This window comes from Phytophthora parasitica (genome assembly GCF_000247585.1).
Source record: "Phytophthora parasitica INRA-310 unplaced genomic scaffold supercont2.1, whole genome shotgun sequence".
In the NCBI taxonomy this organism is placed as follows: Eukaryota; Oomycota; class Peronosporomycetes; order Peronosporales; family Peronosporaceae; genus Phytophthora; species Phytophthora nicotianae.
Window position 1 is genome coordinate 1,664,623 of NW_008634126.1, and position 27,117 is coordinate 1,691,739.

Sequence of the window (27,117 nt, forward strand, 5' to 3'; positions counted from 1 at the left end):
AATCGTAAAATGGAATACATTTGAAGTCAAATATTCCTATTCTGGGGTTCTTAACTGTGGAAAAGTCACAACTGCACAAGAGCATTGTTGCTGTTACGATCCAAATGTTGAACCGATAAAGCCTGTGAGTCGAGCTTTAGGATCACGGAGAAGTGCTCAACCTTCACTCTAATTGCACACCTGTGACGGCACCACCCTCCCGGAAGTGAGTCCAGTGCCGTTCAGCGTATCAATAGCTTCCAAGACCTTAGATTCTGTGAGCCCATGAATTTAGATCTGCAGACGAACGAGTCGATTATGCATACCAGTATTCAATCACGACGCGCTTCATTGCCGTGGATGAGTCATGACGTGTAAGGAATTGAAGACCGAACAGCTTCTGGTTCTTATCATAGCTTCCATCATCAAGTGGCGGATATAGATAACCTGTTGTCCAGTAAAACGCAGTAAGTCTGCTGCACAGCACTTGTGGCACTTCCCAACTTGTCCGGCAGCCCGCAGCCCAGAAAACCCCACTCGACAGCGATGCAAAACGCAGCACTTCCCGAAAGGTACGCAGCCAGCGTAGCATGCGATTCAATGACGTTCTTCTCTCACCTGTGCCGATCTAGACCCTGCACGCCACGCAAGCGCCTGCAATTCGCACAGCAAGAAGATCACAAGACCGGTCAAAAGATCAAAATTACTCGAGAGGCCACGATCCGCGGTGTCTCCGCCATCTTCGTGGGGACGACAGTGCAGGCCGTCGTGAGTAGTAGCCCCAGAAAGCACGAGCAGACTTCTACCAGCGGCAAAATGAACACGGTTGCAACTTGATGCGGATATTTCCTGTATGTTAATGAAGCTGTAGTTACTCTGATCAGATCTTGCTCTTTTGGGTCTATCAAATCAGCGAGCTGTAGCTGCTTTACAGCTTGGCCAGAGCCTCGTTGACGGCAGCCAGGCCAGACGCGTCCAGCTTGTCGGCAGAGCCACCGCAGGCGGCCACGAGGGCCTGCAGCGCGTCCATGTCGAGCGAGTCGCACAGGTCCTCCGTCTTGATGACGTCGATGGACCCCTCCACTCCCTGCTCGTGAGCGGCCGTCATGAGCTCGCGGAAGGCCTTCTTGACCTTACGGAACAGCTTCTTCTGCTTCTCCTTGGCCATCTTGGCGTCCTTACGGGCCTCCTTCTCTTTCTCCTCAGCCTCCTTGACCGCACGCTCAGCCTCCTCCTTCTTGCGGTTCTCCTCGTCAATGAGACGCTGGGCCGCCTCCTCCTTCTCGCGCTTGGCACGGGCCTTGCGGTCCTTCTCCTCCTGCTTCACGCGACGGATACGCGGGTCGTTGGCCAGCGCGCGGTCCACCAGACTGGCCAGACGAGCGTACTCTTTTTTCTTCTTCTTCTTGGCCGCGGCCTCGTTCTTCTTGGCCATCCAGCGCTTGTGGTCGCGGTGCTCGGCTGAGTCCACGTCGTGCTCCGAGTCGTGCGTAAAGTCGCGCCACGAGTCGAATTTGTTCCAGAAGTCGTAGAAGGCGTACACCTCGTCAATGGGCTTATCGTCGCCGCCCAGCTCGGGCACAGGCTTGTTCTCGCTGAATCGGGCGTTGGCCGTGAACACGGGGCCGTACAGCTCGTAGAAGCTCTTGCCCTCTCCGTTCGCGTCGTTCTCCTTGATCTTCTCGTTGCCCGTGGGGATCCACTCGTCAAAGTCGCACTGCGAGTCGTACGCGCGCTTCTTCTGCGGGTCCATGAGCGTGGTAAAGGCCTTCTGGACGGCCAAGTAGTTGGGGTCATTCTCCGTCTTGCCCGTTTTGTCGGGGTGGTGCTCGATCAGCACACGGTGGTAGGCCTTCTTCACCTGCTCGTCCGTCACGTCGAAGCCCACGTCGGCCAGGCCCAACTGCTGGTACATGGTCAGATCCAAGAAGTTCTTGCCGCGGATACTGCGGCGGTATTTGCGCAGAATCGACTCCTCCTGCTTGCGCAGAGTCTCGCGCGCCTTGGTGGCGTCGTCCAGCTCCTCGCAACTGGCCGAGCGGCCACGGGCCATGTTACGGGCGCGCTTGTTGAAGGCGCGGCCCACAGGCTCCACGCGCTTCTGGGCGAAGTAGCCGCCCAGGCCAAGCACAACCTTGGACTCCTTTGCGTCCGCGGGGGGCGTCGGTAGCGACAGCGTCAGCGAAGACATCGGTTCTAATTGACGGACGTATTCTATTGTGAAAAAGCTGGGGAGCTGATTGCAAAAGGCTGCGAGCCAATGGTTGGCCAGGCGATACCAGCCATGCTGAATGCATGTGTAACTTGTGTGTCGACACACCATGTTGAAGGCATCGCGCTGTTTTAGTACGATGTGACTTGAGCCCAACCAAGTTCCGTCAGCTCTCGCTGAGTTCCTGACCAAGGGATAGCAGGACGAAGTGGATTCGGAGTAGCTATTCGTGACCTACTGCGTCATGCAGAACTTTAAGATCAAGGTGGAGGACGACGGACCGGTCATCGACGAGCTCGAGCGTCTGCTTAAGATCCAGGGGGAGGAGTAGACGGTCACGGACGAGCTCGAGCGATTGCGTTGCTCCTAGTATTCTCTACACTATCCCTACGTACCCCACAGGTCGTACGCTCAGTGTCGAGAAGCGTAAGCGTCTTGTAGACCTCAGTGTCAAGTACGGCTTCCTCCTCGTGGCCGACGAGGTGTACCAACTGCAGTCCCTGCCACACGTGACGTGTCCTCCGCCCATCTTCACGTTCGATGAGCACGACACGGTGCTTGCTCTCGGTGACTTCCCCAAGGTCCTGACTTCCGCTCTACGTCTGGGTTGCTCACAAGCTTCAGAACAAGATCGTCCACTGCCTCGCACACCGCTCCAGTGAATTGGCATCGTAGGAACGAACCGACAACGCTGTACATCGAAATCTAATGAAAAGGTCTAACACCATCTAGGTTTAGAACTCTTACTTTAAGCAATCTTTGGGCTATGCCAGTGAACGACGGTAGTAAAAACGATAGCCCGCATAAACGACTCCGGGTACGAAGAAGGCGAGCATGAGAATAGCTGATACCATGCTGCTGAGGGCGTAGAAGGTGATGTAGCAGAACATGAACGTTGGCGCAACTGCAATTGCGAACAGAACTGGAATTCCTCCAGGAACTTTAGTCGGTCGAGCGATGTAAGGCAACTCGCGTCGTAGTTTGATGATCGACGCGATGATAACTAACTGAACAGCAGCAGAATACGCGTTTGTCATGGTGAGCATGCTGTCGAAATCCAAGTTGATTAACGCCAACATGAGCACGAGAGTCAAGAGCGCAGCATTCCTTGGACTCTGGAACCTGGTGCTACGTTTGGCCAATACTCTCGGAACGAGGCGGTTCTCGGCCATCCCACTAACGAGAAAAGTCTTAGCGTGCAAGGCTGCCATGCACATACCGGCGGAGCCACAGCACGACGCAATCTGGATCAGTGTGCGGAGGAACTTTCCGCCGACGAAGTACGCGAAGAACGGGAACGAATCACGATCAAGCAAGAACCACGGCAACGCGTCCGACACGATACCAGCGGTCATTGGGATCAGGTACGTGAAGAGGATGAGGAGACAGGTATAGGCAATTGCCCGTGCGTACGAGCGAGCTGGATTCTGCACTTCACCGCCGAAAACAGAGGCGTTGTTCATGCCTTTGAATTTGAAGAAGAGTGTATTGAGGAGAGTCGTCCATTGGATATCCACATCACCCGTCGTGACCACATCGTGTGTATCTGCGTCGTATTCGATGTTTTCTCGTCGTATTTCAAACAGATCGTCCAAGTCTGAAGACTCCACAATTGCCCAAACCGTGAATACGGTGAAGCAAAGGACCACCACCCCAGTCACTACGATACTTAGTCGACCAACAGTAGTTGTGCCCAGAAATGTGGGGATGGCTAGGAGGATTCCGATTGCTGCTTTGATGAAGTATGAAACCACGGACGACTGGATCTCGATGTTGTAGTATCGAGTGAGTAGACCCAGCAGCGTTCCAGGCATCAACGCTCCTCTCAACACTCCAGCCACCCAAGACCAATACCCAACTTGAAAAGCCCAAAAAGGACCGAAAGCGTTCAACACCCAAACCGTAAATCCACCGTCTTCTGGAAATGCTGAGCACAGTTCAGCTACAATGTAGGCAAACGGGAATGCGACCAAGAGAGCGTAAAGTAAGAGTCCCAAGAGACCGATGAGAGGTCCACCGGCCGAGATGACAGCCTCAGATCCGATGGGACCAGCGCACAGGTAGACGTAGAGAATAGAAACAATGCCTACGACTCCAAGACGACGGTGATTTACTGCCAGCGCTTGTCTTCGATCGTACAAACTCGGAGACGGCTCAATCATGTCAACCTTATCGAAGTGTCCGCTACAATGACAAGCAAATGAAGTCGTGTCAGTCGCTTGTTGGTGGTGTCAATGAATGGATTTTTACTCACACAAAGGGTCCCAAGGGCGCGGCGTCCTCGCGAGGAGCGTAGAACGTGTTGGGTGCGGCGAGCTTTGGGTCGCCCTCTTCCAGCATCGGAAAGCCCGGAGTTGCAATTGTATTTGTTCGGTCAGATCGGTTGTACTGAAGGTGGACGCTAGCGACGAGGCCGTGGTAAAGACTTCTCTGGAGATCCCTCTAGACAACGATCAGCTGGTACACTCTGTTCTACGAAGCAACTGCTTCGTGAAGACAGAGGCAGGCATTTTGTGAGCATAGGGAGAAAGTCGACACAGCCAGATGCTCTGGTCGTTTGATTACCTTTGTAAATTAGTACGTCCTTTCGCTATTAAGTTTAAAAAAAACTCAAGACGCTTCGATTGGAATGTCGTATGGTACAAAAGCTCCGACCGACATCAAGCGGTTGACGCGAACGGCTGGCGCTAGTATAATGGGGCAAGCCGTTCGCGTCAACCGCTTTGATCTGTGACTTTACAGATTGGTTGCTTCCGGTACATGCACTTGACGAGGATTCGTCTCCATCTGCTACGTGACCATCTCTCGGGCAAGTAGGCACGCAAGCTTGCTTTGTCCATATCCATGTCCGGATCTGACTCATGGATGCTGAATGTTGGAACCGGGAAGTGAGGAGGTTCGTCAACTATGTTTTGGTTGCTCGATTGCAACGGCGAAGTAATTCACTTCAAGTGGTGAGAGACGAACGATTAACCGTTGCAGGCAGCTGGCTGGTTCACTTGATGTGCCCGTTCTGATCCCGTCGGGCGGTCAACTGCGTGAGTCAATGGCATTGACTCATGCAGCATTTCAAATTCGCCATTTGGTGTGAATCTATCAGCGTTCCAGTCGATTATGAGCCACATGGCGTTCTGGGCACAAAGCCTGTTCAATCTAAGCGCATGTCACCTGCCAGCCGAGTTGCGTCTTGTGTTTTGGAGCCCATAGCAAGCTCACTTTGAGCGCAGCACGCCACATTGGAAGCAGATGTCGTCGCCTATGAGCCTCCATCACCTCTTCGGAACTTGCTGGGGCGGACCTCCACTCACTCTCGCACCAACCGAGTTCATCTCACTCGGTAATTCTCCTCTTGTCCAACGCAATCTCCACTATAAACCACCGCCATGGCGGAGTCACTACCAGCTCAACGCCCATTTCCAGCACCGGAGGCAACACGACGAGCTACCGCCCCCGAAGAGGTACAAGAACTATTGCATCAAGCAAAATACACAACCTCTCCGGTTGAAATCCCCAAGGAGACCCCGTTGATGCAGCTTCCTGATGGCGAGACTCAAGCGTTCCGTCATCTCGCTCACAGTATCGTCTCACGAACACTGGCTCACGAAAGCGAGTATCATCGCACGAAGCGTCCAGAGCTGAGTCAACGCGACTGGAAGCTATTGAAGCGCCAGAATGAGCTCAGTATCTACAAGCGTAGGGCTTCAAAGACTCAGGATCAGAGCCGCAGCGCCACAAAGTCCAAACGACCCATGGTTCTCTGTGTTGGTTCTATCGCTGGAGAGCTTGAAGACGTTCTCTACGGCGTGCACGCCAAGACTCGAGAAGAAATGCAAGTGACGCTGCCCTACTTGAGTAAAGGCCACGTGGACTGCGCGATGCTCGCTAAACTCGAAGGCAGCTCGCCGACAGACCCGTATCGTCAGCTCTCGCTGAAATGGAATCTCACTGATGCTCTCACAGAGGCGAAGATCATGAAACTCCGCGATGTATGCACACTAGAGTCCATGGGAACGAGTACCGATGCTCAGGGCGAACGGTACGCTTACTACCTACTCCAAAGCGTGGACTTTGCTGGATGCCCGCCACCTCCCGAGGACTGCGACGTCATCCGAGCGCACATGATGTTCTGCTGCATCTACCGTCAAGTACCGGGGTCGCACATTGTGGACGTGTATGCGAAGGGAATGTTCGACTTGGGCGGTGATATCCCCTCATTCCTCGTGTACAATTCTTCTTGTTCCTTGATGTTATCTGTCCTTGGAGCTATGGACAGCGCTGAAGCCAAGCGACTCACTCTCCTGGCAATGCAGAAAGCGGAGAACTCGGCGTCTTCATCAATCGACGACATGTCCACGCTAGACTTGGAAGACTTTGAATTGACGGGAGACTCGACCCCTTCTGGATATTCCAACTCGGCGTCCAGTCTCTCATCGGAGGTGGTGAACGTTATCGCTGCGATGCCGCCGACTTTGTCTCGGTTGCTCTCCAAGGGCCACCGGAAGTCCCGTTCTCGACGACAAGCTTCGGCTGAGCCCTGCTGTGTGTGCTCCAAGAAACCAGCCATGGCGTCGATCGTAGGCGCTACCCACCGCACCTGTGGCGTGTGTCTCCGAGGTGTCTGCATCAAGTGCCATGTCAAGCGTCGGCTCTTTGCTCGACCTCAGCCCGTGACCGTAGCGTGCTGCAAGTCGTGTCTGCTGGAAGCCAAACAACTGAGTGTGGATCCTCAAGAACCGTGCCCCATGCTACCGTAGAGCAGCTTGTGAAGGAGTTAGTGTTTGTTGTGAGTCAAAGTTTCTGTAAACTGTCAATGTATGATATCGTGGTGTAGACTTCATCCCTTTTAACTTGTGTATTTCGTTTCCCTGCTCTTGAAAAATAAAGCTCCTTTGCATCTTCATTTCGGCAAGACCAAGTTTCGAGCAAACTCAAAACACCTAGAGTCTAGGTGTAGGACCTAGACGATGGAATTTGGTGTTGCTGTCAGCTAACCGACCCACTCAGACCGTTTTGGTATCAAGTGTACCAGATGGCAACAATGTCTGTCAATCGCTACATTCCTCCCCAGTGAAGTCACCGCAGCCGTTGCACTCTACGGATTTCATCTCTAGCCTGCGCCTTGACCCAATGACAATTCAATTGTTTTCGGAAAGTAACTATACGTATTGGCCAGATGCCCTTTCAATCGAGCCCTCCTAAACCATCGTGGAAGCGTGCATTACAAGTCATAAGAAAGTCGAGTTTACAGACGCCCGCAGTTGCTTCACTGGGATGCTGACCGCTTTTGAGTGTCCCTATGGTTACTGGATGTCCGTAAACAGTTCTTCTACATCTACCCTCACCAACCAGTTGCAATGAAGCGGTGACTGTAAACAGCTCTGCCACGGCATCTTGGCGAGCCACACTCGACACATCCGATCTGACCAAGCAGATATTAAACACCATTGGCACCATAGCACTTCCAATGCTAGAAGACAACACTCTAAAGGGTGTCGAACCCCATGTGAATATCACGCTCTACGCTCCTGCAGCTTCATTCGTGTAAGAAAATACCTTTCCAACGAATCCCAAATACACGCACTGACAGCCTCGTTGCTCTATTAACAGTGGCTTGGGAACCTTCGACAAAGTTGAAATCACCGATCCGTCTCCGATTTTGTTCGATCCCGTACAAGTAAACCACCGTCGTCTTGGGGTCGTGGGTATCGTGTCCATTCTGTACGTCTATCTCTGCGCTGGTCCCATCGGATCCGAAGACGTCGTCTCTTCAGCAGGTCCTCTAATTGGTCTATCAGGATTTATCCTCTACGCTTTCTTCGTCGCATTCCCGTTTGCCTACATCGTAGCTGAACTGTGCTCAGCATTCCCAGAAGACGGTGGATTCACGGTTTGGGTGTTGAACGCTTTCGGCCCCTTCTGGGCTTTTCAAGTGGGATACTGGTCATGGATTGCTGGTGTGTTGAGAGGAGCTTTGATGCCTGGAACACTACTGAGTCTACTTACCCGATACTACAACATGGAAATCGAGTCTTCCGTTGCAACATACGGCATCAAAGCAGCAATTGCGATTATCTTAACAGGTCCAACGTTGCTAGGAACTAACAGTGTGGGTCGACTGAGCCTACTAGTTGATCGCTTGCTTCACCGTATTCACGGTTTGGGCCATTGTGGAGTCTTCAGACTTGGACGATCTCTTCCAGATGCGCCATGAGAATATCACATACAACCCCAACACTAGAGACGTCGCTATGACTGGAGATATCGACATCCATTGGACGAACTTGCTGAACGCGCTCTTCTTCAAGTTCAAAGGGATGCACAACGCCTCCGTCTTCGGTGGTGAAGTGCAGAATCCAGCTCGTTCTTACGCACGGGCCATTGCCATAACGTTTCTCCTTATTTTCGTCACTTACGTAGTTCCTATGACCGCTGGGATCGTGACTGACGCGCAGTCGTGGATCATGCTGGATCGTAACTCGTTCCCGTTCTTCGCCTACTACGTCGGAGGGGAATTCCTGCAAGCTTTGATCCAGATCGCGTCGTGCTGCGGGACTGCCGGCATGTGTATGGCAGCGGTGCATGTCATGACGTTCCTCGTCAGCGGAATGGCTGAGAACCGCCTCGTTCCGAAGATTTTATCCAAGAGAGGTGCCAAGTTCCAGAGTCCATTTAATGCCAGCATTCTCACTCTCGTGCTCATGGTGGGGTTGGTAGGACTGGACTTTGACAGTATGTTAGCCATGACCAACGCCTGTTCCGCTGCCGTTCAATTGGTTATCATCGCTGCGATCATCAAACTACGACGTGAGTTGCCCTACATCCCCCGTCCTACCAAAGTTCCTGGAGGAATACCAGTGCTGTACGTCATCGCAGTCATACCGACGTTCATGTTCGGGTACATTACCTTCTACGCTCTCAGCAGTCTCATGTCTGCTATTCTCATGGTCGCGTTCTTCGTACCGGGGGTCATTTACGCCGGTTATCGCTTGTACCGTTCAGGTTAAAGTTAAAAGTCGAGGATAGTCTTGGATACAGACGGACTTGCGCGTTGTCTTCGTAATGCTGTTGCGTCTCTCTCTGCTTTACTCTGCAGTAGATGAGCGGGTACCCAGTCGTACGTTGTCTGTAGCGCTCCTTTCTGCCGTCTCCTTCCTTTTCCTACTAGTAAAGGACTTAACCCTCGCTTTAATTCCTCTCTTTCAAGTGGTAATTCCTGGTGTCCAACTGGAATCGCTACCCACACATTACTCAGATTTACACGCGCATCTTGAGCAACTATCTTCTCGAAGCGACTGAAGGGCACGCACTGCACTTTAGTACCAGTATAAGAAGTATGTGGCGGTCTTGACTGTAATGGCAAAGGTTCCAGTAGTGAAACTCGTTCACCTCTTCTACGTTGGTATCGACCCTGAGGTACAGGCAGGGGCATCTCTTGACGAGCTAGCAGCCGAGTTTTCACTACTTTACGTCGTGTTTTCTCCGCTTCCGAAGGCTCCAGCAACGCCCCACGAGCCTCTCGCAGACGTTCCCGTTGTCGTTGACGCACAAACTTCTTCCGTTTCCACTCGCGAATTCGACGAACTCTTTTCCGAGCACAATAACCTCGCCATACTCGTTGAACCAGTCGTGCAGCTAACCGCTGGGCTGCACGACGGATGCAATACGCAACAGTGTTTACACTAGTTTCGTGTACAGTCTGCAGCCTTTGTCGTTGAGTCTGTTGATACTCACGAAGTATCGGAGGTAAATTCGTGAGTAAACTCAACAGCCGCACTTTAGCTTCAACACCAGCTTGTTCACTATTCTTCACGTGTCTCCACAGTCTTTGGATCACTCGAGCGTGAATTCCCAAACGCTCACGTTCTCGCATAGCCGCAACCTTCACCGCTACCTCCTTCATCACTCCATCTACTGTTTCTCGTGCTATTCTACCTGTATCTTCAATTACTCGTCGCTTACGAGCAGTAGCAATAGCCGATCGCCCCAAGCGAGCCAACGCCCGACACAAACATTGATACATGCGCGCGTGCTGTCGTTCGTTGTCTTTACTCCGACCAAATGTTCTCCCCAATGTTCTCTGCATCATACTCTTTACACTCTTATAACCGATGAGTGTCCACAATTTCCTCCATTTCTGACCGATGAACGCCGTCAACTTCTCTAATTTACGAGTAAAGAAACCGCGTGCGAGCTGACGTAGAGATCGTAGAACTGTCAACACAGCGTCGCTGTTGCTACCGACCACCGACGTCAGATATCGAATCCCAGCGCGTTGTGCTGCTTTGGCTCGGAAAAACGTCGTCACTCGCTTGGATCGCACCGACTGGAGCTTGTCACGCAGCGTGGACGTTGTCGATACCTCATTCTTAATCTCCTTCTTGTCATTTCTCTTGAATCGTGCTGGTAGCTGGATGACGCTGTTCATCTCGCTCTAAAACACACCAAATAGTGGACAGGTTGGTTAGTTGAAACTGCGCAATATTTAGAGCGTTCTAAAATGGTTCTCTTAATTATTCTTGTTAGCGCTCGCCGAAGAGATCGTACGCTGCATTAGAGCTGCGTCGGAACCGCAGAACGACCGGCCTTGGTGCTTTGCTCACCAGTGTCTTAAACTGAGACGTGTTGGCTACACTCACTCCGTTCACGGCTAGGATGCAGTCACCCGCAGCGATGCGTCCTGAAGCTTCAGCTGCACTGGACGGTACGCACTCCCGTACGATCACCGATCGTCCACTCTGCTTGGCGACGAGACCCAGCGATGCCTCTGCGAACTCCACCTCGTACTCCTCGCTGTCCTGACCACTTGGTGCCTCTCCAAACAGCGAATCCGAGTCGGACGCAGAGCTGTCGCTCACTTGCAAGTCATCCCCGATGATCACCACGTTCGCAGACCACCAGCTTTGAGTCTCCTGAAGCGTGAATGTAGCCGTGTATCCTCTGTTCGCTTTGAGTCGAGCGGTCTTGCGTGTAGCGTACACATGACACGCATTCGACTGCACTGTGAAGTACACGTCCCCCGACGTCAGAAGCGTCGGTGTGTAGCCGTATGCGAACACCACAAGCGCACGGTCTGGTCTCCAGTTCGTCTCTCCGTTTGACGCAGCTCCTGTCTCCAACACACTGGCCAGGTGTCGTCGTCCAAGCGGGAGAACTTTCAGCGACGCGCCATCGTTCAGCTGAGTGTTGACTACTAACGAGTGGCGAGAGTTGTTGATCAGAGCGAGCACCACACAGCCACGTGCCTCCAGGCCTGTATGGTTGGCGTCCCAGTCGTACACTAAATGTCGTACTTGTCTTAAGAACTCTGCACTATTGTGGCATTCTCCCAACGCTTTGGAGTGTTTCCGAACGATATCTCCATTCGACATGTGCTCGTAGCGGAACGGAGCGCCCAGTGAACTGTCCCCATCGACACTAGACGTCAGTAGTCCAGGCGCCATGGCACCGGCGGCTGCAGCCGGGTCTGCTTTGCCTCTAAGCGTGGATACTAACGACGTGACACCTCCTGTCACCATACTCGTCACCAGCGACGTCACCTCGATAGAATCGATTAGATTAAGTGCCTGAGACTTGACAGATTGCTCGTAAAACCTCACGATCGCAGCACCCAGAGACTCCTGCGTAGCCAGCGCGTGCGAGAGTTTATACCCTTCTAACGTGACGCAGGCGTTCTCGATCTTCAACTTGAGATTCGACAGCCAAAAGCCTGCGTTACCAGCGTCGCTCTTGTCCCGCGTGAAGCTCACGACGACACGGACAGGTGAGATCTCCCCCGACGCGATGTACAACTTCCTCCCGGTCATAGCTGCCATATCCGTGCCTTCTTCTCCGTTCTGAGGCACAAAATAGGCCAGCAAGTCTCCTTCCATGTCCTCGTCGTCAGTGGAGAACGCTGAGTTCAGCGACTTGTGCTGGAAGTGCGCGATCGTCTCTTTCTGGAGTTTAATCAGTCGATCCACAAAGCTCATGGACGTCGACACTTTCGCGTTCTGTACGTCCAAATGCAAACGTTCTACCCACGTGTACTTGGCGTGTGGACGCTCCAGATACGTCAGTTCCAGGAAATGCTTGTCCATGCTGGAGCCAACGCCGTCTGTCTGTAGGATCGGCCTCAACACGACGCGGTTCTTACTCCGTGGCAGCAGATCTTCCACCTTGAGTCCCATCAGATTCAGCTTCGCGGCCGTGGCTTGCGGCGACCAAGACGCCTCCAACCCGATGCGAGTTAACGTCGCACGTGCTACGGGTTCACTTTCCTCTTCCGAGCCAGCAAACAAACCGGATTCATCTCCTTGTTTCTTGTCTGTAACAGTGACGATCACTCCTGCTACTTGAGCGTGAAGACTAAACGTCTGCCAGCCTGCAGTGACGTCCTGTGAGACGCTAGAGCCAGCAGTTGACAGTCTAGACGACGTCGACGTCGGAGACCCAGCGCTTCCGTCGCTCACCACCACTACAAACGTCGCCTGTGCGAAGCTTCCTCGCTTCACTTCCACTTCTAACTGCACACCGCGTCCACTAGATCTTGGCGGGACTAACAAGTCCGATGTGCCCACTCTATCCACGGCAAAGGCAGCACTCCAGTCATAGCCAGAGCCGTCGGCCGGTAACACAGACGCACGTAACGGAGCTCGAGCTCCCCCTACCCAGTACAGCGCGTACATATCTCCTGATGCCAGCACATGATGCGCCACGTTGGCATCACTCGAGTCTTCCAGTCGATTCTTCGAGGCTTCAAGCAGTAACAACGTATGCGACGAGCGGTTCAGCACCAGATAGCGCGGGATGACGCTAATCAGCGTCGTAACCGAGCCGAAATGTCGCGTCGCGTAGTCTGCAGACACTCCTAACTCATACAACACGCCCGTATTACTCCCAGCCGCGCGGAGAGTGATACATTCGTCCTGCCAGCTCAGTCTCCGTGGATCCGCTTCAAAGCGCGGCGACCAGTTGCATCCACGTACGCCAATGCGAATCACGGGGACTTTCCCGCTGTTATCGCTCGAGTAGGCACTGATCTGGGCGTTCCCCACTTGAGCACGAGCCGCACGAGGCGGGATATACGCTTCACTATCGGCTGCAGTCCCGTACACCAGCTCTAAGCCCGAACGGTTGATAACCCAGACGTCTGCCAGTATCTCGACGCGTACAGAGCGTGCCGTATGCTCCGTACCGCCAATAACCCGAAGAAGAAGTCGAAAGGGGCGTCCGTCATCGACACGAGAGAGTTGTACCGATAAGGCGGCACCATTCGCTGTGCCTCGAGGTGCGAGCTCCAGCCACTTGGACGGAGACGTACAGCCCTCTACAACCAGTTGGAATAGCGGACGCTGCGCAACGTCTGTCCACCAGATACTCGTCTTGGCTCCTACAGCGACCGTCTCGGGTTTGGACGGACTGTCACTCGTTCCTGAACCGTATGAGCTGTAGGCTGAACGTACACGGAACGTTAAAGGCACGGGGAGTTTGTTGACGAGCACCAAGGGCTCAGCGAATGACACAGCGCGCATCTCCCTGTCACTAGACATTGAGACGCAGTACACGGCGTTGCGACCGTCTCCGTGGCTGGAGACGCTCTCACGTGACGCTGAAGTGGACGACACGGCGGCTTCTACCTTGAGTTCTACAGCCGATCGCGTCTGGACGGGGATTGGAGCACTCCATGAGTACGTCGCGCCATTCCCCACCGGTCGGACACGCAGCTCGGACGCTAGAGACAGCAACACTGGCACGGCAGACTCCTGGTTCGTCCGTAAGACGCCAATCTCTACTGGTGTTTGCCAGGTCGGATCGTTGACCAGAAGCGCCACAGGACGGCCGGACGCCAATCTGTTCACCAGCTTGATAGGCGACGATACAACCAACAAGATCCGTCCTTCTACCAGTTGAGCGGACAGGCTTAACGTGAAGTTCGTCTTGGCTCCGTGTGTGTCAATCAATGGGAACGTACGAGCACCTAATTGCTCGAAGATAAGGCCTTCAACAGCTTGGAATCTCGCACCATCGCTCTCGTTCTTCAACTGTAGACAGAGGCGGAGATTCGCAGCTTGTCGATCTCCAGACGCATAGCGTCGCACCACGCCGCGTCCTCGACCTGGAGCATGCAGATAGCGGACGTCTGCGAGGTTCCCAGTGGCCACAACTTGAGGTTCAGTCGTGAACGAGCCATTACTCAGCCAGAAACTCAGCGGTAGTCCAGTCTCATTGCGTATCACACACGGTGCCATCTTCGTCTCTTCCTCTTTGTCTTCTACGTGTTCTGATGAAGCTGCTCGCCGCTTCCAGGCTCCTCCTACAGACGCCACAACCTCTAGTAATCCGTGGGTTACAGTGAGGTCTAGAGCTTGGGAAGCCGTGAGGATAACGTGCAGCTCGCTCTCGCTTGAGATAGATCCTTGTACCGACGCATCGAGTCCCCACTCCGTACACATCGGATGCCAGTCGCGCGTATCTGGGTTATAGTACGACATTAGAACCACCAGGTTCCCTCCCCCAGAGACTGTAGACGAGGACATGTCCGACTCAGCGAAGAACACGGCGTCTTCCAGCTCCAATTGTGCAGTGTACGTGACGTTCAGGAAGAGATGACAGCGCTCAATCTGGAGCTGTACCAGCCCCATATCACATCCGTCGCAGTCGTTGATAAGAGTCAAACTCACTGACGGTAATTCGCAGGTAAAATACCGGTGGATCTCCACTTCTGTATCTTCCATAATAGCAGTTCTCACCGATGACGTACGTGCCCTCGATAACGAATGGAAAGCTGAATTATCTCCACGAGACGAACGTCGAACTTCAATGCGATGCTCTTCATGCTGCTCAATCGCTTGGTTAAGCGTCTCCATTGTATCCATCGCCATGCACGCGTCGTCATAGGATACAAACACTTCGATCGGAGTGAAGTTCAGCGCCACAATCTGCTGACGTTGACCAGCATGGGGGAATAAATCACTCACTTCAACGTGTAAAGAACAGGGCTCCAGCAGCTGAATCAACGGGGCTACATCGATGGCGTCCCATTGACCGGAAGACGGAGACGCCACACAACAACCAGGACGTCTCGCGTTCTCTAGAACGATCTCCATATTCCGTGCGTCTACAATGATACTGCTCTGAATATCCAAATCATTCTCCGACTTGTTCGTCGAGTTAGGATGCGGTTGCCACTTGAACTCGAGTGTGAAATCCCCGGCGAACGCCACGCGTGGACTCTCAGAGTCATACGCGTCACGTGGTAGCGCTAGTCCTACCTGTTTCGCAGTAGCACGCACTGTGATCGTCAAGTCTGGCTCCTTGCCGTCACGTAAAATATCCGAAATACTCTCACGTCGCGTCAATATAGACGGGGAGGGAGGGACTCGAACAGGAGACAGCAGTGCTTCACTCTTACTCCTGACTTTCGTCCCCGAACTCGACGGCAGTGCAAAGAAGCCAACAAGAGTGAGTAGCGGTTCGGCGATAACTGTACCTGTGACTTCGGAGAAGGCCAAGTCTAAATCTCCGGTTAACGCAGCATCATCCCAAGTGTAGAGGATCTCCAACGGCTGTGGAGATGTCAGCAATGTACCGTTATCGCCACCGTTAGCCTTGTATTTCCCCACCAGATCCCGTGCACTGAATGCGCCCAGACGGACTGCCAAGCGAGGGTTCTTGTCATACTCGTCGTCGAAAACCAGTGAGAAATCTGTAGCTACAACCTCCGCAAACGCGTCAGTGCGTGAAGTCTGGCCACTACCCGACAGTGTACGCTGCACGATCGCATCAGCGGACGAGTCTTTGGCCAGTATATCGCCTTGTCCGTCTTGAAACAGTAGAATGCGGACGTTTTCCATCACGAATCGCACTTCAACTGTCGTTTCTACTGCGTCAGGTTGGAGATACGTGTACGTGACAGTAGGGCGTAGCGACGGTAAGTTTCCGATCTCCGCACTACTTCGCCTCCTACTTAGTCTCGACCCACTGGTATCTCCACTTGTAGTCGGGATATTCTGCAGTTCTTCGGCGCCGAAATTCTCTAGAATAAGCGCGACTATACCGAGATAACTCGTGCGAGATATATGTGCCTCTAAAGGAGGTAACACCGAGTTGACCGTGATTCTAGGAAGGAATATTGGTCTGCCCTCAGTGTCTTCGTCCAGCGAGATAGTAGACGACACGAGATCTTCGATACTAATCTTCAGATCCGCAGACTTGGGCAGTAACTCTTCATACTTCGGTCCGTCGGCTTTCTTCGCATTCGTAGTGCAGTAAATACGCACCTGTTCAAGATACAGGTCCTTACAGTCCACACGCAACGAGATACCAGCATCAGACCTTATCATAGCACGAGGCAGCACTTCGTCGTGTACAACGCGCTTGGTTCTCGTTCCTGTCCGTCCTTCATAGTGCACTGCACTGGCTGGGAAGTGCTCTAAACGTAGCACATCTGCCGTGACCTTGGCGTGAGGGGAATCTTCCAAGCTTAACGGGAGAATCAACGTGGGCTTCTCGACACTCAAGGCCAGTACGACACTGGCCTCGTCTTCTCTTAGTAGCAACTGCGTGGCGTTCATCAGCGTCTGACTCACCATCGCTCCAAGGACGCCTTCAAGCACAAAGTCCACGAGCTCCAAGATCTGCTGGTGATAGTAAACGCCTCGGATCGGTTGGAACGCCAAGTGTAGAGAACTCTTGTCACTCGTCATGGGGTCACTCGCGAACTCAAAGCTCAATAGCGCCTTTAACTTCTCTCCAGAAGTGCTACGTCGACGCGCTTCGTCTTCATCCAAGCCAAGTAGCGTCGAGTATAGTGGATGTTTGGAAGTACTCAGGTCCGTTCCCACAAAGTTTCCCACGTGCCCAGTAACTTCGAACGCGTCTTCGTTGCTCTGTCCTTCCACGTCGTAGCTTGTGTAGTTGATAGCGGCGTTCGTCATCTCTAACCGTGCCAGTTGTCGATCCAGTTGGTCTTTATTGAACGTCAGACTGAACTGAACCAACGACGCTCGTACCACAACAACAGGTTGGCCTCGTGAGCGCAGAGTGGATAAGTCAGCCACTCTCTCCTTCTCTTTCGATGCTTGAACTGTATTCCCTGGTAGCCTTTGCTTAGAAGATGGCGTAGCATCTTCAGACGGGAAGTCACACGACTGAATGGCCGACGCATAGGCGGAAATAATGCGATAGAACAGAGCCACAGACGACGGATTCCACTGCACATGCAGCACATTAAAGTGCACATCCGCTTCCAGTTGCGATGCCGAAGAATTGACAACGTCGATAGCGATCAAGTGCGGGGTCTCGCCTTCACTTTCGCCAGTGGAAATGAGCTTAAAGAAGCGAGAATCGGCAGAATATAGTTTGTCCTCCATCACTAGCGCCTTCAGTCGAGCATGGAACACTTGGTAGCTAGAGTACGCTTCAACAGCGAATGAAGTATGCGACGCACGTAGAACGAAAGCGTCTTTTACTGCTGACTCGCGCACGTTCAACTCCACGCATCCAAGCGACAACTGCATCTCCAACAGGAACTTCTCCACTGCTGCAGGCTTGTTACCGACACTCTCGTCACTTCCAGAGTCGTTCGCACTCTCCTCTCCACTGTCCTGTTCTTGGTCTTCAAAGTACGATAGACGCTCCTTCTTGGCTCGAGCAATCGCAGCAGCTTGTCCGACTATCGAAGAGTGGATCTGGCCCAACGCCACGAGCTGCTCTTCGGCCAACGACACCACAATACTAGGGATATCAGCGTAGATGCCGACTTGGGGCAATAACTTAACCGAAGTCTTTTTCCGCGACGGGAGCTTGAGACGTGAAGACGAGGCTTGGGTATGCAACGAGAAGTCCATAGATAACTCCTTCACAATCTTCGTAAAGCCCCGAAGTTCTTCATCCGTCCAGTTCACTAATTGTTCCTGGCGACCAAGAGAGACGTGGATCTGGGTCACCTCCAGTCTCCAGTGTAGACGACGTGGGTCTCCTGTACTCTCCAGCGGCGCATTAAACGGCGTGTTAAAAGCCGTCACCTTCTCGTCGTTACGGACGCTCAACTTGCCGAGATCCACAACTAAAACAGCACCCGTGGACTCGGCCACGTTCTCAGGTAAGATCAGTACAGGAGCATCCATATCCACCAGCACATCGTACGCTACACGGCCCGCTGCGCTCTCTAGTGACCGGATAAGTTCCGATTCTTGGGCCTCCTTTTCAGCGTTCATCTCTGAAGATTCCACGAGCTTTGGATCGTCCGCAAACATCCAATCGGCCACAGAAGACGTGGCGAACTGCCAGACCCTTTCGAGTTGTTTCTCAGGTAACAAACTGACGAAGAACGTATGCAAGAACATGACAAAAGACGGGTCCACCAGCACTCGAATAGGCTCCGAACGTACACGAACTTTGAGCGTGGCTTCCACGTCGTCGCCCTGTGCTTGAGTCTGCACCACAGCTCGTCGACTGGCGTCGATTCTGACACAAGACGCGCTTGGATCGGCCATTAAAGCGGCTGAGGGACTGCAGAACGAGTGGAACCGAGAATCCCGCGCCAGGCCGTTCAAGATGTCGAAATGCTGCACACAAAAGTTCGCGTCCCACTCGTTCTCTGGCTGAACGTTCACAGACAACGAGCCATGCAGCATCCCAGTGACAAACGGGGTATCATGTGCGTTGGACTGGTAAAGGGCCATAGATCCATTGGTCAGTTGGATCTGGATCGACATGAGGTTGCAGCCCATAGGAACTTCGCTACTGTCCTTCACCACTGCGTCATCGTACGCTTCACGCAAGTTTTCTCGTCCTTCAGCTGATAGCACGTCGTCTTCTTCACTTGATGTGTCAGCATCCGTTCCGCCAAAGAAGTACGAATACCAAGAACCTCCGGCCTGGCCCTTGGCTTGTGCTTTGGCATTAGCCTTGGCCTCTTGTTGTGCTCGCTCCTCGGCATCTTCCGCAACGTCACGAAGCAGTAGAACGACGTCTAACGGGTAGATTTCTTCGTATTTCTGCTTCAACCTGCCCTCTCGAGTTGAAGCCTCCAACGGGGTGCCATTGCGTAGTTCTGTACGGTAAGCTTCGATGTATAATTGTTGTTCCAGTAGGGCCTTATGTACGGAAGACCAGCGTATTTTACGCTGGTGGGGGCGTCGAGGAGTCTGGTCGTTGTCTTTACTCTTGTCATGGGCCGTTTGGCGTCGAAGTTTTGCTCTACGTTGCTCGAGAACGAGGCGCGTGGCATAGTCCCACCACTCACGAGGACGTGCTGCAGCTGAATGAAGTGGCCGGCCTCTGGCCAGCGCGAAATGAGCTTCCACGGCCCGTCGACCCAAGAATGCTCGCTGTAGAAACAAGACGTCTTCGTATTGTTCGCGCGTCAAGCTTCCTTGTAGCGCACCTACTTCCGCTTCTACTGTGTATTTGGCCACGGCCGAGTAGTCGGCGCTCTCGTTCTTCGTGAGCTGCACGGCCAAGGAGCATGGCTTCAGTATCCACCTCCTAGAACTCTGGCCGCCTTGTTGTTCACCCAGGGCCTGCACCATATCCCTCATGACTGTTGGAATATTGTCTCTAGTCTCTAGTCTCGCACCTTTGTCGTTCACATCCAGTCGGTCCCAGTACATTCCGAACTGCGTGAGCTCGGCCTTCTTGTACGTGAAGGCCTGGTGCACTGTGGCCTGGTCGACAAAAGCCTCTTTACCTTCTTCATCTGTCGTGAAGAACCGGAATCTCTCGAGCATCAGGCCGCATGCAAAAGGAGCGTCTGGGTTGGCCACTGCGTCCTCGTACCTTAAGTGCACGTCGTGTAGAGTTACCTGGAGGTTGGCCACAATGCGGGCCGTGAGTCTCGACACGAATGTGCCTTCGTCCTCTGCATTTTTCTTCTCCTGTTGCTTCTCCTGTTCCTGGCCAGGAGCCACACGTGCAGCGAAGCGGCGGTGTTGTCGTAGCAGCTCGCGTCTCTCCAGCTGGTTCTTCTTGGCCTGTAGCAGCTCGGCCGGGCCGGGCCGCTCTGTATTGGGCACCACGAGGGCCGATACGCCCTCCAGAGCGATAGTTACACTGGCGCTGCCAAGCTGATTCCATGGTACGCGCACTAATACGCGGGCCACGGTGCCGCTGGTTATGGCCACGGGCAATTGCACCTCGGCCAGCGCGTGGGGCTTGAGGGCCAAGTCACGCAGCTCTAGCTCGCCACTCCATAGACCCACGACCAGCGAGTCGCTACGTAATCCGTCCACATACTTGCCTAGCTGAGCCTCGAGAATCTAATAACGTGAAATTTATAGAGCAATAAAAATATGAGGAAAGTTGCGGCTTGTAGACCAAAGCTGGGGAGAACAAGCGGTGTGCGTACAGAGGAGATGATGGCCTTGGCCATCACGAGGTGGCCGGCGTCTGGGGAAGGTGAAGCGGGGGCGAAACTAGGCGAGAAGGCGGCCGCGGAGGAGACGCTTTTCGCCCCGATTGATAATGTTGATGTGTCGTATTTTATTGACCAATCAAAAGATGGCTACATTGACTTCAACTAGGGATTCTAAGTTCCTGTACAAGTTTCATCGCCGTAGCAGCGACTTGATTCTGCGCATGCTGCAGCCAAAGAACGCTAAGCTAAACCAAGGGTTTGTAATACGTGCCAACTTAGCTTGGACTTGTAAGTCCAGACTGCTGCGAGATACTGCCGATGGTAATGCTATAAATTTCTCGAAGTCACTGGATCGAGAACTCTTGGTAAACTGTTTACTCGATCCTTAACGTTTATGGTAAAAGTGATTGTATCCAGCTTTCCTGCTGCTTCAGGAAGCCTGCCTGGCAGTGCCAGTGGCACGGGTACTGGCAAAAAGTACCGACTTTCAGATGAGAGCAGACAACAAAATCACACATGCGCAAGCATGACGGATGGATACACACCCTTGCAAAGCGTTACGTAAGTTCATGTACGTGATGGCATGTAGGGAGCTGGCACGTGACTCCCACGCACATGCTCACTGAAGAAGGTCACCTCATAATTATGTGCACGTAGATGGCTGTGGTCCTAATAAAAATGCATGAACGACAACAGCCACCGAAACGCAGAACCACCCTTGAATCGTTTGGTTGGTGAGCGTTAGTTGCAGCATATTTGGGGTCAGCATAGCTCCGGTAACCATTGCGAAAGCTACCAAGTCCAGAAGTGTGTTGGTCGCATGTGGCTGCGAAAAATGCCCGAACGATTCACCACTTGGCATTACCCTTCAACACACTTCACTTACTGCGTTTCAAACATGATTTCGTAGCGCTACACTGCTTGAAGTCAATGGCCATGTGGAAAAAGCCAAAATCATCTCGCGCTGCTCCTCAAGATCGGGGTAGCAGCTCAAAGACACGATTCGCGGCGTCGGACCAAGGGTAACGCTGTAGCCAGGACGCTGCCAGCGTATGGAGCGCACAGCGTTGGGATAAAGCCCTGCTGTTTTTGGTGAAGAAGAGGTTGATGTCCCATCGTCGATCGGGATCACAGCGAGAACGAGATCCACTGACAGGATGTCAAGCAAGAGAGCGGCTCGTCGAGCTGTAGAGCATGTGGGGATGCCATCCATGGGAGCTCTCAGTTCCGCTTGTACACCTGCTTCACCTGCTGGGTCTTCGACTTGGCCCCACTATGCTCCCCAATCACCAATGCACACAAAAGGTAGTTTCGGAACCCGATTTTTCATTAGCCCACGTGGTCGTAGCATTTTATATTCTGTTTTAGTGACTACTTAGTACTGTCTCTGTTTTCATTTACCTTCATTAAAACAACGACTGTTAAAGCCGTTTCTTTCAGATATCGCTTTCCACAGGAAATATACCTTTCACACACCACTCCAAAAAGTGCGTGCGTGATTGCAACTTTTGCCACATTCATTCTTCCTTTTGCTCGTTCGGTTGCCGGTCAGTTTGCAGCGATAGCCTCACGGTAGCGGTCAAGCGCAATGGACGGCAGCAACCAGCAGCGCCATCGCCGCTTCCCTCGGCCGCGTTTGGGGTCACGGGCGCGGAGCAGGGCAAATACGGCCAGCAACATGGTAGAGTTGGAGACGCTCTCGGCCTTCTCGGCCTTGGAGCGGCGGGCCGTCAGTCTCTCGCAGGACGAGGCCCAGGTATGCGTTCGTCTCGCCGAGCTTATGCTAGCCGACACACTCAAGGCCTATGAGGGCCGCTCGGTTATTGGTCGTGGCCAGCCCCAGGTGGATCTGCAGCAGTGGAAACTCATCAAGAAGAAAGACCAGCTCTGCGTGTACAAACAGAAGAAAGAAGCAGCCAAGCTCATAGCCGCAGGCCAACAGCAACTTGGGCAGTGCACTGCCAGCGAGACGGATCTACCGCTGCTCATGGTCACCGGCTCCGTGGCCGGCCACGTCAACGACGCCATGTACGGCCTGGTCAGCGCCACGACACGCGCCATGAAGATGAACAGTGCCTACGCTGAAGACGTCCTGGAGGACGCAGAGGTGTTGGCCACGATCGAGGGGCCGAGTATCGAGGAACCTTTCCGATTCCTTGGCCTCAAGTGGGCCGTCCGCCGTGACGCCATGGCCAAGCGACGAGACCTGTTGTACTTGGAGGCCACGGGTATTACCAAGCTGGCCAACGGAGACCGAGTGGGGTACCGTGTCATGCACTCAGTGAGCATCAAGGCGCTGGCCTTGCTGGCCACCACGAGCATTTCTTCGTCTGTAATCCGTGCTCGTACTTCGATCGTACAGTTATTCCACCAGCAGCCATCATCTGAGGGCTCTACCGGTCTCACAGGTACGCTGAACGTGTTCACAAGAGGATACTACGATCCCCAGGGCGGCATGATGCAGTTTATGGCCGTCAACGCTGGTGCTGAGCTTTTATTGCACATGACCTTCTCCGTTGTCGACTGTGCGCACCTCAAGAAGATCGCCTTCGCGGCGCAACAGGCCGGCCGCCGGCGAAGAGCGAGTCAGCTGAACAAAACCGCCTATGGTGATGGAGGCATGCTCGGCATCGAGGAGTTATGCGATGAAGACACTGACGCCATCTTGAGCGATGGAGCGTGGTCAACCAACTGCTCGCTGTGTGATCGTCGCGTGGGCCATCTACTCAACAGAAGCGGAGTGCCTTGCACTATTTGCGCCAAGATGGTGTGTTCCCGCTGCAGTGTCGTCAAGAAGTTGCGCTTTTTGCGAAGTGAGGACAGTAATTTACCCTTGAACCATGGCGTGAATCTTGGAGGAAGTATGGGCGTGCATGACTTTGAACGGCCCGAGGCGTCCCGAGCGTCCACGGAACGCAGCCGTAGCCGCAGCAGCAGCGGCAGCGGCGCCAACAACATGAACGACATTTGCCAGAAGGCACTCAAGTTCTGTTTGCCCTGCGTGTTGCGAGCCAACCAGCGCAACGCCTCGCAGATCGTGGTGGAGGAGATTCTAGAGCAGACAAGCTTCGGCCTGGTCACTCCTCGCAGCACAATTGACCGGCCAAGCAACCGCTCACGCCCGTCGTCGATGCGCCGGCGGTCGACTCAGACTGGACGTCCGTACAACTTCCGCTCGTCGCAGGCTTCGAACGGCTCACAGCAGTTCTCGCATTACGCGGCATCTCCTTATTACCAGCCGCGTCAGAAGGCCTACAGCAGTGCGGCGTACGTCCAATCTGCTCTGCATCGATCATCCTCAGCTACCCCTCGCGTCATGTTATACGTTGAAGACCCGGCGACAAGCTCGTCCGGATACAGTGCCGCCTAAGTCGCGGCCTGAAGCCACCGAAAGCTGAGATAAGTGTAGTATATTAGTGGCCTGTACGCCTCGACGTAGAAGTGTTCATGGAGACCGAATAATCAATATGTACCCTGAGCAGAATAGCTCATGGATTCTATCATGGAGGGCTTGTGTGAAGTTGAAGACATCGCACGAGTCGTGCCGCACGACGCACAGGTTGACGCGGTCGGCCATCGGACCCCGGTGGGTTCACTTGGTATTTGTATTGATTATTCACGGTGTATCGGATCACAACTGAAGATGTTGGTCCCGCTGTCTCGCGTGCTGGTGGCGGCGCTGCTTGCCGGTGGTCTGGGCCGGCGTGGCCTCAAGAAGCAGTCGCTGGACGTGTCGGGCGCTGCCGCCGCCTGCTTCGTGGGTTTCTTCACGCTCGCGTCGGGCTACCGCTTCGGTACGTTTCACCTTGTCTTGTATCTTTCGTGAGTGCTAACCAACTATGGATACTCCAGGTCTATTGCTGCTGGGCTTCTACTTCTCCGGCAGTAAACTCACCAAGGTGCGGGCCAGTGTCAAGCAGCAGCTAGATGCCAACTACAAACCCGGCGGCCAGCGATCAGCCCGTCAGGTGCTGGCCTGTAGTCTCCTGGCCACCTTCATCGCCGTCTACGCCGTTATCCGATTCGGAGACGACGACGTGGCCCTCGATTTCAAGCGCGCCCCAGAGCGCAGCTACCTATTGGCCAGCTTCATCGGTCACTACGCTTGCTGCGCGGCCGATACGTGGGCATCCGAGCTGGGCGTGCTCAGCAAGAGTGAGCCCCGACTCATCACGACGTTGCGACGGGTACCGCCGGGCACCAATGGTGGGGTGTCCATGCTGGGTCTGGCGATGTCGGCGTTGGGCGGGGCCTTCATCGGTGTGCTGTACTACGCTGGTAGTCTTCCCTCCGGGACGGCGCAGCTCCAGGTCGTCACGCTGGGCGCCGTGACCGGGCTGTTCGGCTCAGTACTCGACTCGATACTCGGCGCAACGGTGCAGGCCACATACTTCGACCGGTCGTCGCGCAAAATCTGCGATGAGAATGCGCCGCAAGGCGACGTCGAGCACGTGTGCGGCATCGATCTCCTGAGCAACGAACAGGTGAACGTGGTGTCTGTACTGGCGACGACGGCGATCAGCGGCGTGGTGGCCACTTATCTGTTCCCGTGAGCAAGTCCGACAGGTCTTAGGCAGTCGTTTGACGCGGCTTGAATCTTGAAAACTGCAGCATTAAACACGTTCGAGTAGAAGTGAACACATTCAAGTCTCTGTGCCCTCACATGTCCATCTTGCTCTCCAAGCAACCTTCAAGCAGAGAGTAAAGGCCACAACAGGACGAAGCTGTAGTCCCTCTGCAAGTGTAGCCCACACTGTAGGACGTTGACTTTCATCAATCCGAGTCATCATGTCTGACACGCGGTGAAGAGTGTGCCCAGCGGCTCATTCTCTAGTACACCCGTCGAACTCGAAAGAATCTCGGTTGCAAGCTTGACAATCGCTGCACAATGGCCGACGCGGCGCGTACGAGGCTGCCGCCGGTGACGTTCACCGCCGATGACACGCATGAGTACCGCAGCATCGCCGACGAAAGCTTTCGTGAAACTCGCGCTCTGTATGAAGCGTTCCTGTACGAGAGAATGCAGACGCTCGATATGCGTCGGTGGAAACATATCCGGACTAGAGGCACAATGAAAGTCTATCGCCAGCGATCGGGTAGGAACGACACAAGCTTCAACTCGAGTATTTCAACCTCGACTTCTGTCACAGCCGTGTCCTCAGTATCACCGTTCGAGGAGGACGACGCGCTGTTGATCGGGCCTGCGTCGTCGCTCTCAGTGGCCACCAAGATCCCCGTAGTAGTGTGCACAGGCACGGTTCAGGGCACTCTGGACGACGTCATGTACGGCATCTTCGTGCACGACACAACGTCTCTCCGAAGACGCAGCGTCTACGGCAAAGACGGCATGGACGACCTGGTGATGTTGGGTACACTAGAGAGTCCTACCGAGCAGAACCCGTTCGACTTCCTTGGTGTGGCCTGGATACTCTACTCGGCTACGGGTCTAGGAGCGATCGTTAAGCAGCGAGACTACGTCGTGCTCATGAGTACTGGCTTCGCTACTACGTCGCGTGGCGAGCGGATCGGGTACAGCATCGCCCAGTCCGTATCCCACCCGGACCTGCCGGAGTTGAAACACCTCGGTATTGTCCGTGCTAATATGTCCTTCTGCGTCATCTTCCGACAACAGAGTGACCAGATTGTGGAGTCTTTCGCACATACAGTGATCGATCCGGGCGGCACTGTGTTCTCGTTTTACGTATTACAAGAAATTGCAAATAGTATCTTAGGTATGGGCGCTCCGATGGAATGTGCTCAAGGCAAGAAATTGCGATGGTATTTGCACAAAATGATGGCCGAGAAGCGAGCTGCCGACGTTTTCGCTACGTCCAAGTCTTCGCATTCTTCGTCATTGTCCTTACTGACGGCTACCACTAGGATGACCGAGAGTGAAGATCCGACGGTGTGTTGGTATTGCCACAAGTCGATTGGGAAACTCTTCTCGACGCAAAGTCTGCAATGTACAATTTGTCATCAGGTATACGTCTAGCGCTGATGTTTTAAGCTTGTATGGTACTGATTTTGTGGTCTAGTGCGTTTGTAAGAACTGTAGTGTCAGCAAGAAACTCGTGGTGCGATCAAAGCACGCCAAGTCGGGGATGGCAGCGCATGCCTACACTTTCTGTCTCGGTTGCTTCCTGGCTTCTAGGCAACTCTCGACCGAGAGCATTCAACGCGAAGAAATAGTCTACAAGCGCTTAGGTAGGTAATTCGCCCAACCAAATACCGTGACTTGACTCAACCGCTATTTATCAAAGCCTAAAAGAACTGAAGTCTCTATTATACTCGTTCACGATGAAATCGTGGTGGGTTTGTCACTACTGCAGATCCGTGTAAATTTAACGTGGGTCAGTTTTCACAACGCTACCTCGGTATATTGTATCCAATAGCTCTGCAGTTGATCAACCAAATTCATCCAGAGCTATAGATTTCGATCTCTGAAATTAAAAAAAAATAGTTTGAAAAACAGTAGATTTCGCTTTGCTTTGGTGCGCAACGCAATAAGATAAAACTGTACATGCCTGATACATATTGATCTTCCCCTTAGCCACTGAGCGAAACCATGTGGTTAGAAGTATTTAGATCC

At 53.4% G+C, this 27,117-nt stretch overlaps 13 protein-coding genes across 13 annotated transcripts; 9 read left to right on the plus strand and 4 right to left on the minus strand.

Moving 5' to 3' along the window:
* Positions 1-482: 482 nt before the first annotated feature.
* On the plus strand, positions 483-858 carry PPTG_20734 (hypothetical protein). The gene is made up of 2 exons (XM_008892932.1): positions 483-551; positions 612-858. The coding sequence occupies exons 1-2, from the start codon at positions 526-528 to the stop codon at positions 814-816; spliced, it is 231 nt and encodes a 76-aa protein (XP_008891180.1). The 5' UTR covers positions 483-525; the 3' UTR covers positions 817-858.
* Positions 790-2,212, minus strand: PPTG_00422 (hypothetical protein). The gene has a single exon (XM_008891825.1). The coding sequence runs from the start codon at positions 2,168-2,170 to the stop codon at positions 908-910; it is 1,263 nt and encodes a 420-aa protein (XP_008890073.1). The 5' UTR covers positions 2,171-2,212; the 3' UTR covers positions 790-907.
* A 223-nt stretch (positions 2,213-2,435) lies between these two features.
* On the plus strand, positions 2,436-2,980 carry PPTG_00423 (hypothetical protein; the record flags this gene model as incomplete). The annotated part of the gene is made up of 2 exons (XM_008891826.1): positions 2,436-2,518; positions 2,562-2,980. The coding sequence occupies 2 exons, from the start codon at positions 2,436-2,438 to the stop codon at positions 2,851-2,853; spliced, it is 375 nt and encodes a 124-aa protein (XP_008890074.1). The 3' UTR covers positions 2,854-2,980.
* PPTG_00424 (hypothetical protein) lies at positions 2,836-4,567 on the minus strand. The gene is made up of 2 exons (XM_008891827.1): positions 4,446-4,567; positions 2,836-4,375 (listed from the first exon to the last, which is right to left on the minus strand). Exons 1-2 carry the CDS (start codon positions 4,529-4,531, stop codon positions 2,956-2,958), a joined length of 1,506 nt encoding a protein of 501 aa, XP_008890075.1. The 5' UTR covers positions 4,532-4,567; the 3' UTR covers positions 2,836-2,955.
* A 1,007-nt stretch (positions 4,568-5,574) lies between these two features.
* On the plus strand, positions 5,575-7,006 carry PPTG_00425 (hypothetical protein; the record flags this gene model as incomplete). The annotated part of the gene is made up of 1 exon (XM_008891828.1): positions 5,575-7,006. The coding sequence occupies one exon, from the start codon at positions 5,575-5,577 to the stop codon at positions 6,943-6,945; it is 1,371 nt and encodes a 456-aa protein (XP_008890076.1). The 3' UTR covers positions 6,946-7,006.
* Positions 7,007-7,655: 649 nt separating this feature from the next.
* PPTG_20735 (hypothetical protein) lies at positions 7,656-8,402 on the plus strand (the record flags this gene model as incomplete). Its single annotated transcript, XM_008892933.1, has 2 exons — positions 7,656-7,732; positions 7,799-8,402. 2 exons carry the CDS (start codon positions 7,656-7,658, stop codon positions 8,400-8,402), a joined length of 681 nt encoding a protein of 226 aa, XP_008891181.1.
* A 37-nt stretch (positions 8,403-8,439) lies between these two features.
* PPTG_20736 (hypothetical protein) lies at positions 8,440-9,195 on the plus strand (the record flags this gene model as incomplete). Its single annotated transcript, XM_008892934.1, has 1 exon — positions 8,440-9,195. One exon carries the CDS (start codon positions 8,440-8,442, stop codon positions 9,193-9,195), a length of 756 nt encoding a protein of 251 aa, XP_008891182.1.
* A 2-nt stretch (positions 9,196-9,197) lies between these two features.
* PPTG_00427 (hypothetical protein) lies at positions 9,198-10,616 on the minus strand (the record flags this gene model as incomplete). Its single annotated transcript, XM_008891829.1, has 1 exon — positions 9,198-10,616. The coding sequence occupies one exon, from the start codon at positions 10,614-10,616 to the stop codon at positions 9,198-9,200; it is 1,419 nt and encodes a 472-aa protein (XP_008890077.1).
* A 94-nt stretch (positions 10,617-10,710) lies between these two features.
* Positions 10,711-20,543, minus strand: PPTG_00428 (hypothetical protein; the record flags this gene model as incomplete). The annotated part of the gene is made up of 2 exons (XM_008891830.1): positions 10,711-20,430; positions 20,520-20,543. 2 exons carry the CDS (start codon positions 20,541-20,543, stop codon positions 10,711-10,713), a joined length of 9,744 nt encoding a protein of 3,247 aa, XP_008890078.1.
* A 915-nt stretch (positions 20,544-21,458) lies between these two features.
* On the plus strand, positions 21,459-21,681 carry PPTG_20737 (hypothetical protein; the record flags this gene model as incomplete). Its single annotated transcript, XM_008892935.1, has 2 exons — positions 21,459-21,550; positions 21,663-21,681. The coding sequence occupies 2 exons, from the start codon at positions 21,459-21,461 to the stop codon at positions 21,679-21,681; spliced, it is 111 nt and encodes a 36-aa protein (XP_008891183.1).
* Positions 21,682-22,116: 435 nt separating this feature from the next.
* Positions 22,117-23,898, plus strand: PPTG_00429 (hypothetical protein; the record flags this gene model as incomplete). The annotated part of the gene is made up of 1 exon (XM_008891831.1): positions 22,117-23,898. One exon carries the CDS (start codon positions 22,117-22,119, stop codon positions 23,896-23,898), a length of 1,782 nt encoding a protein of 593 aa, XP_008890079.1.
* A 273-nt stretch (positions 23,899-24,171) lies between these two features.
* On the plus strand, positions 24,172-25,081 carry PPTG_00430 (hypothetical protein; the record flags this gene model as incomplete). The annotated part of the gene is made up of 2 exons (XM_008891832.1): positions 24,172-24,322; positions 24,381-25,081. The coding sequence occupies 2 exons, from the start codon at positions 24,172-24,174 to the stop codon at positions 25,079-25,081; spliced, it is 852 nt and encodes a 283-aa protein (XP_008890080.1).
* A 198-nt stretch (positions 25,082-25,279) lies between these two features.
* PPTG_00431 (hypothetical protein) lies at positions 25,280-26,851 on the plus strand. The gene is made up of 2 exons (XM_008891833.1): positions 25,280-26,508; positions 26,564-26,851. The coding sequence occupies exons 1-2, from the start codon at positions 25,417-25,419 to the stop codon at positions 26,738-26,740; spliced, it is 1,269 nt and encodes a 422-aa protein (XP_008890081.1). The 5' UTR covers positions 25,280-25,416; the 3' UTR covers positions 26,741-26,851.
* Positions 26,852-27,117: the final 266 nt, after the last annotated feature.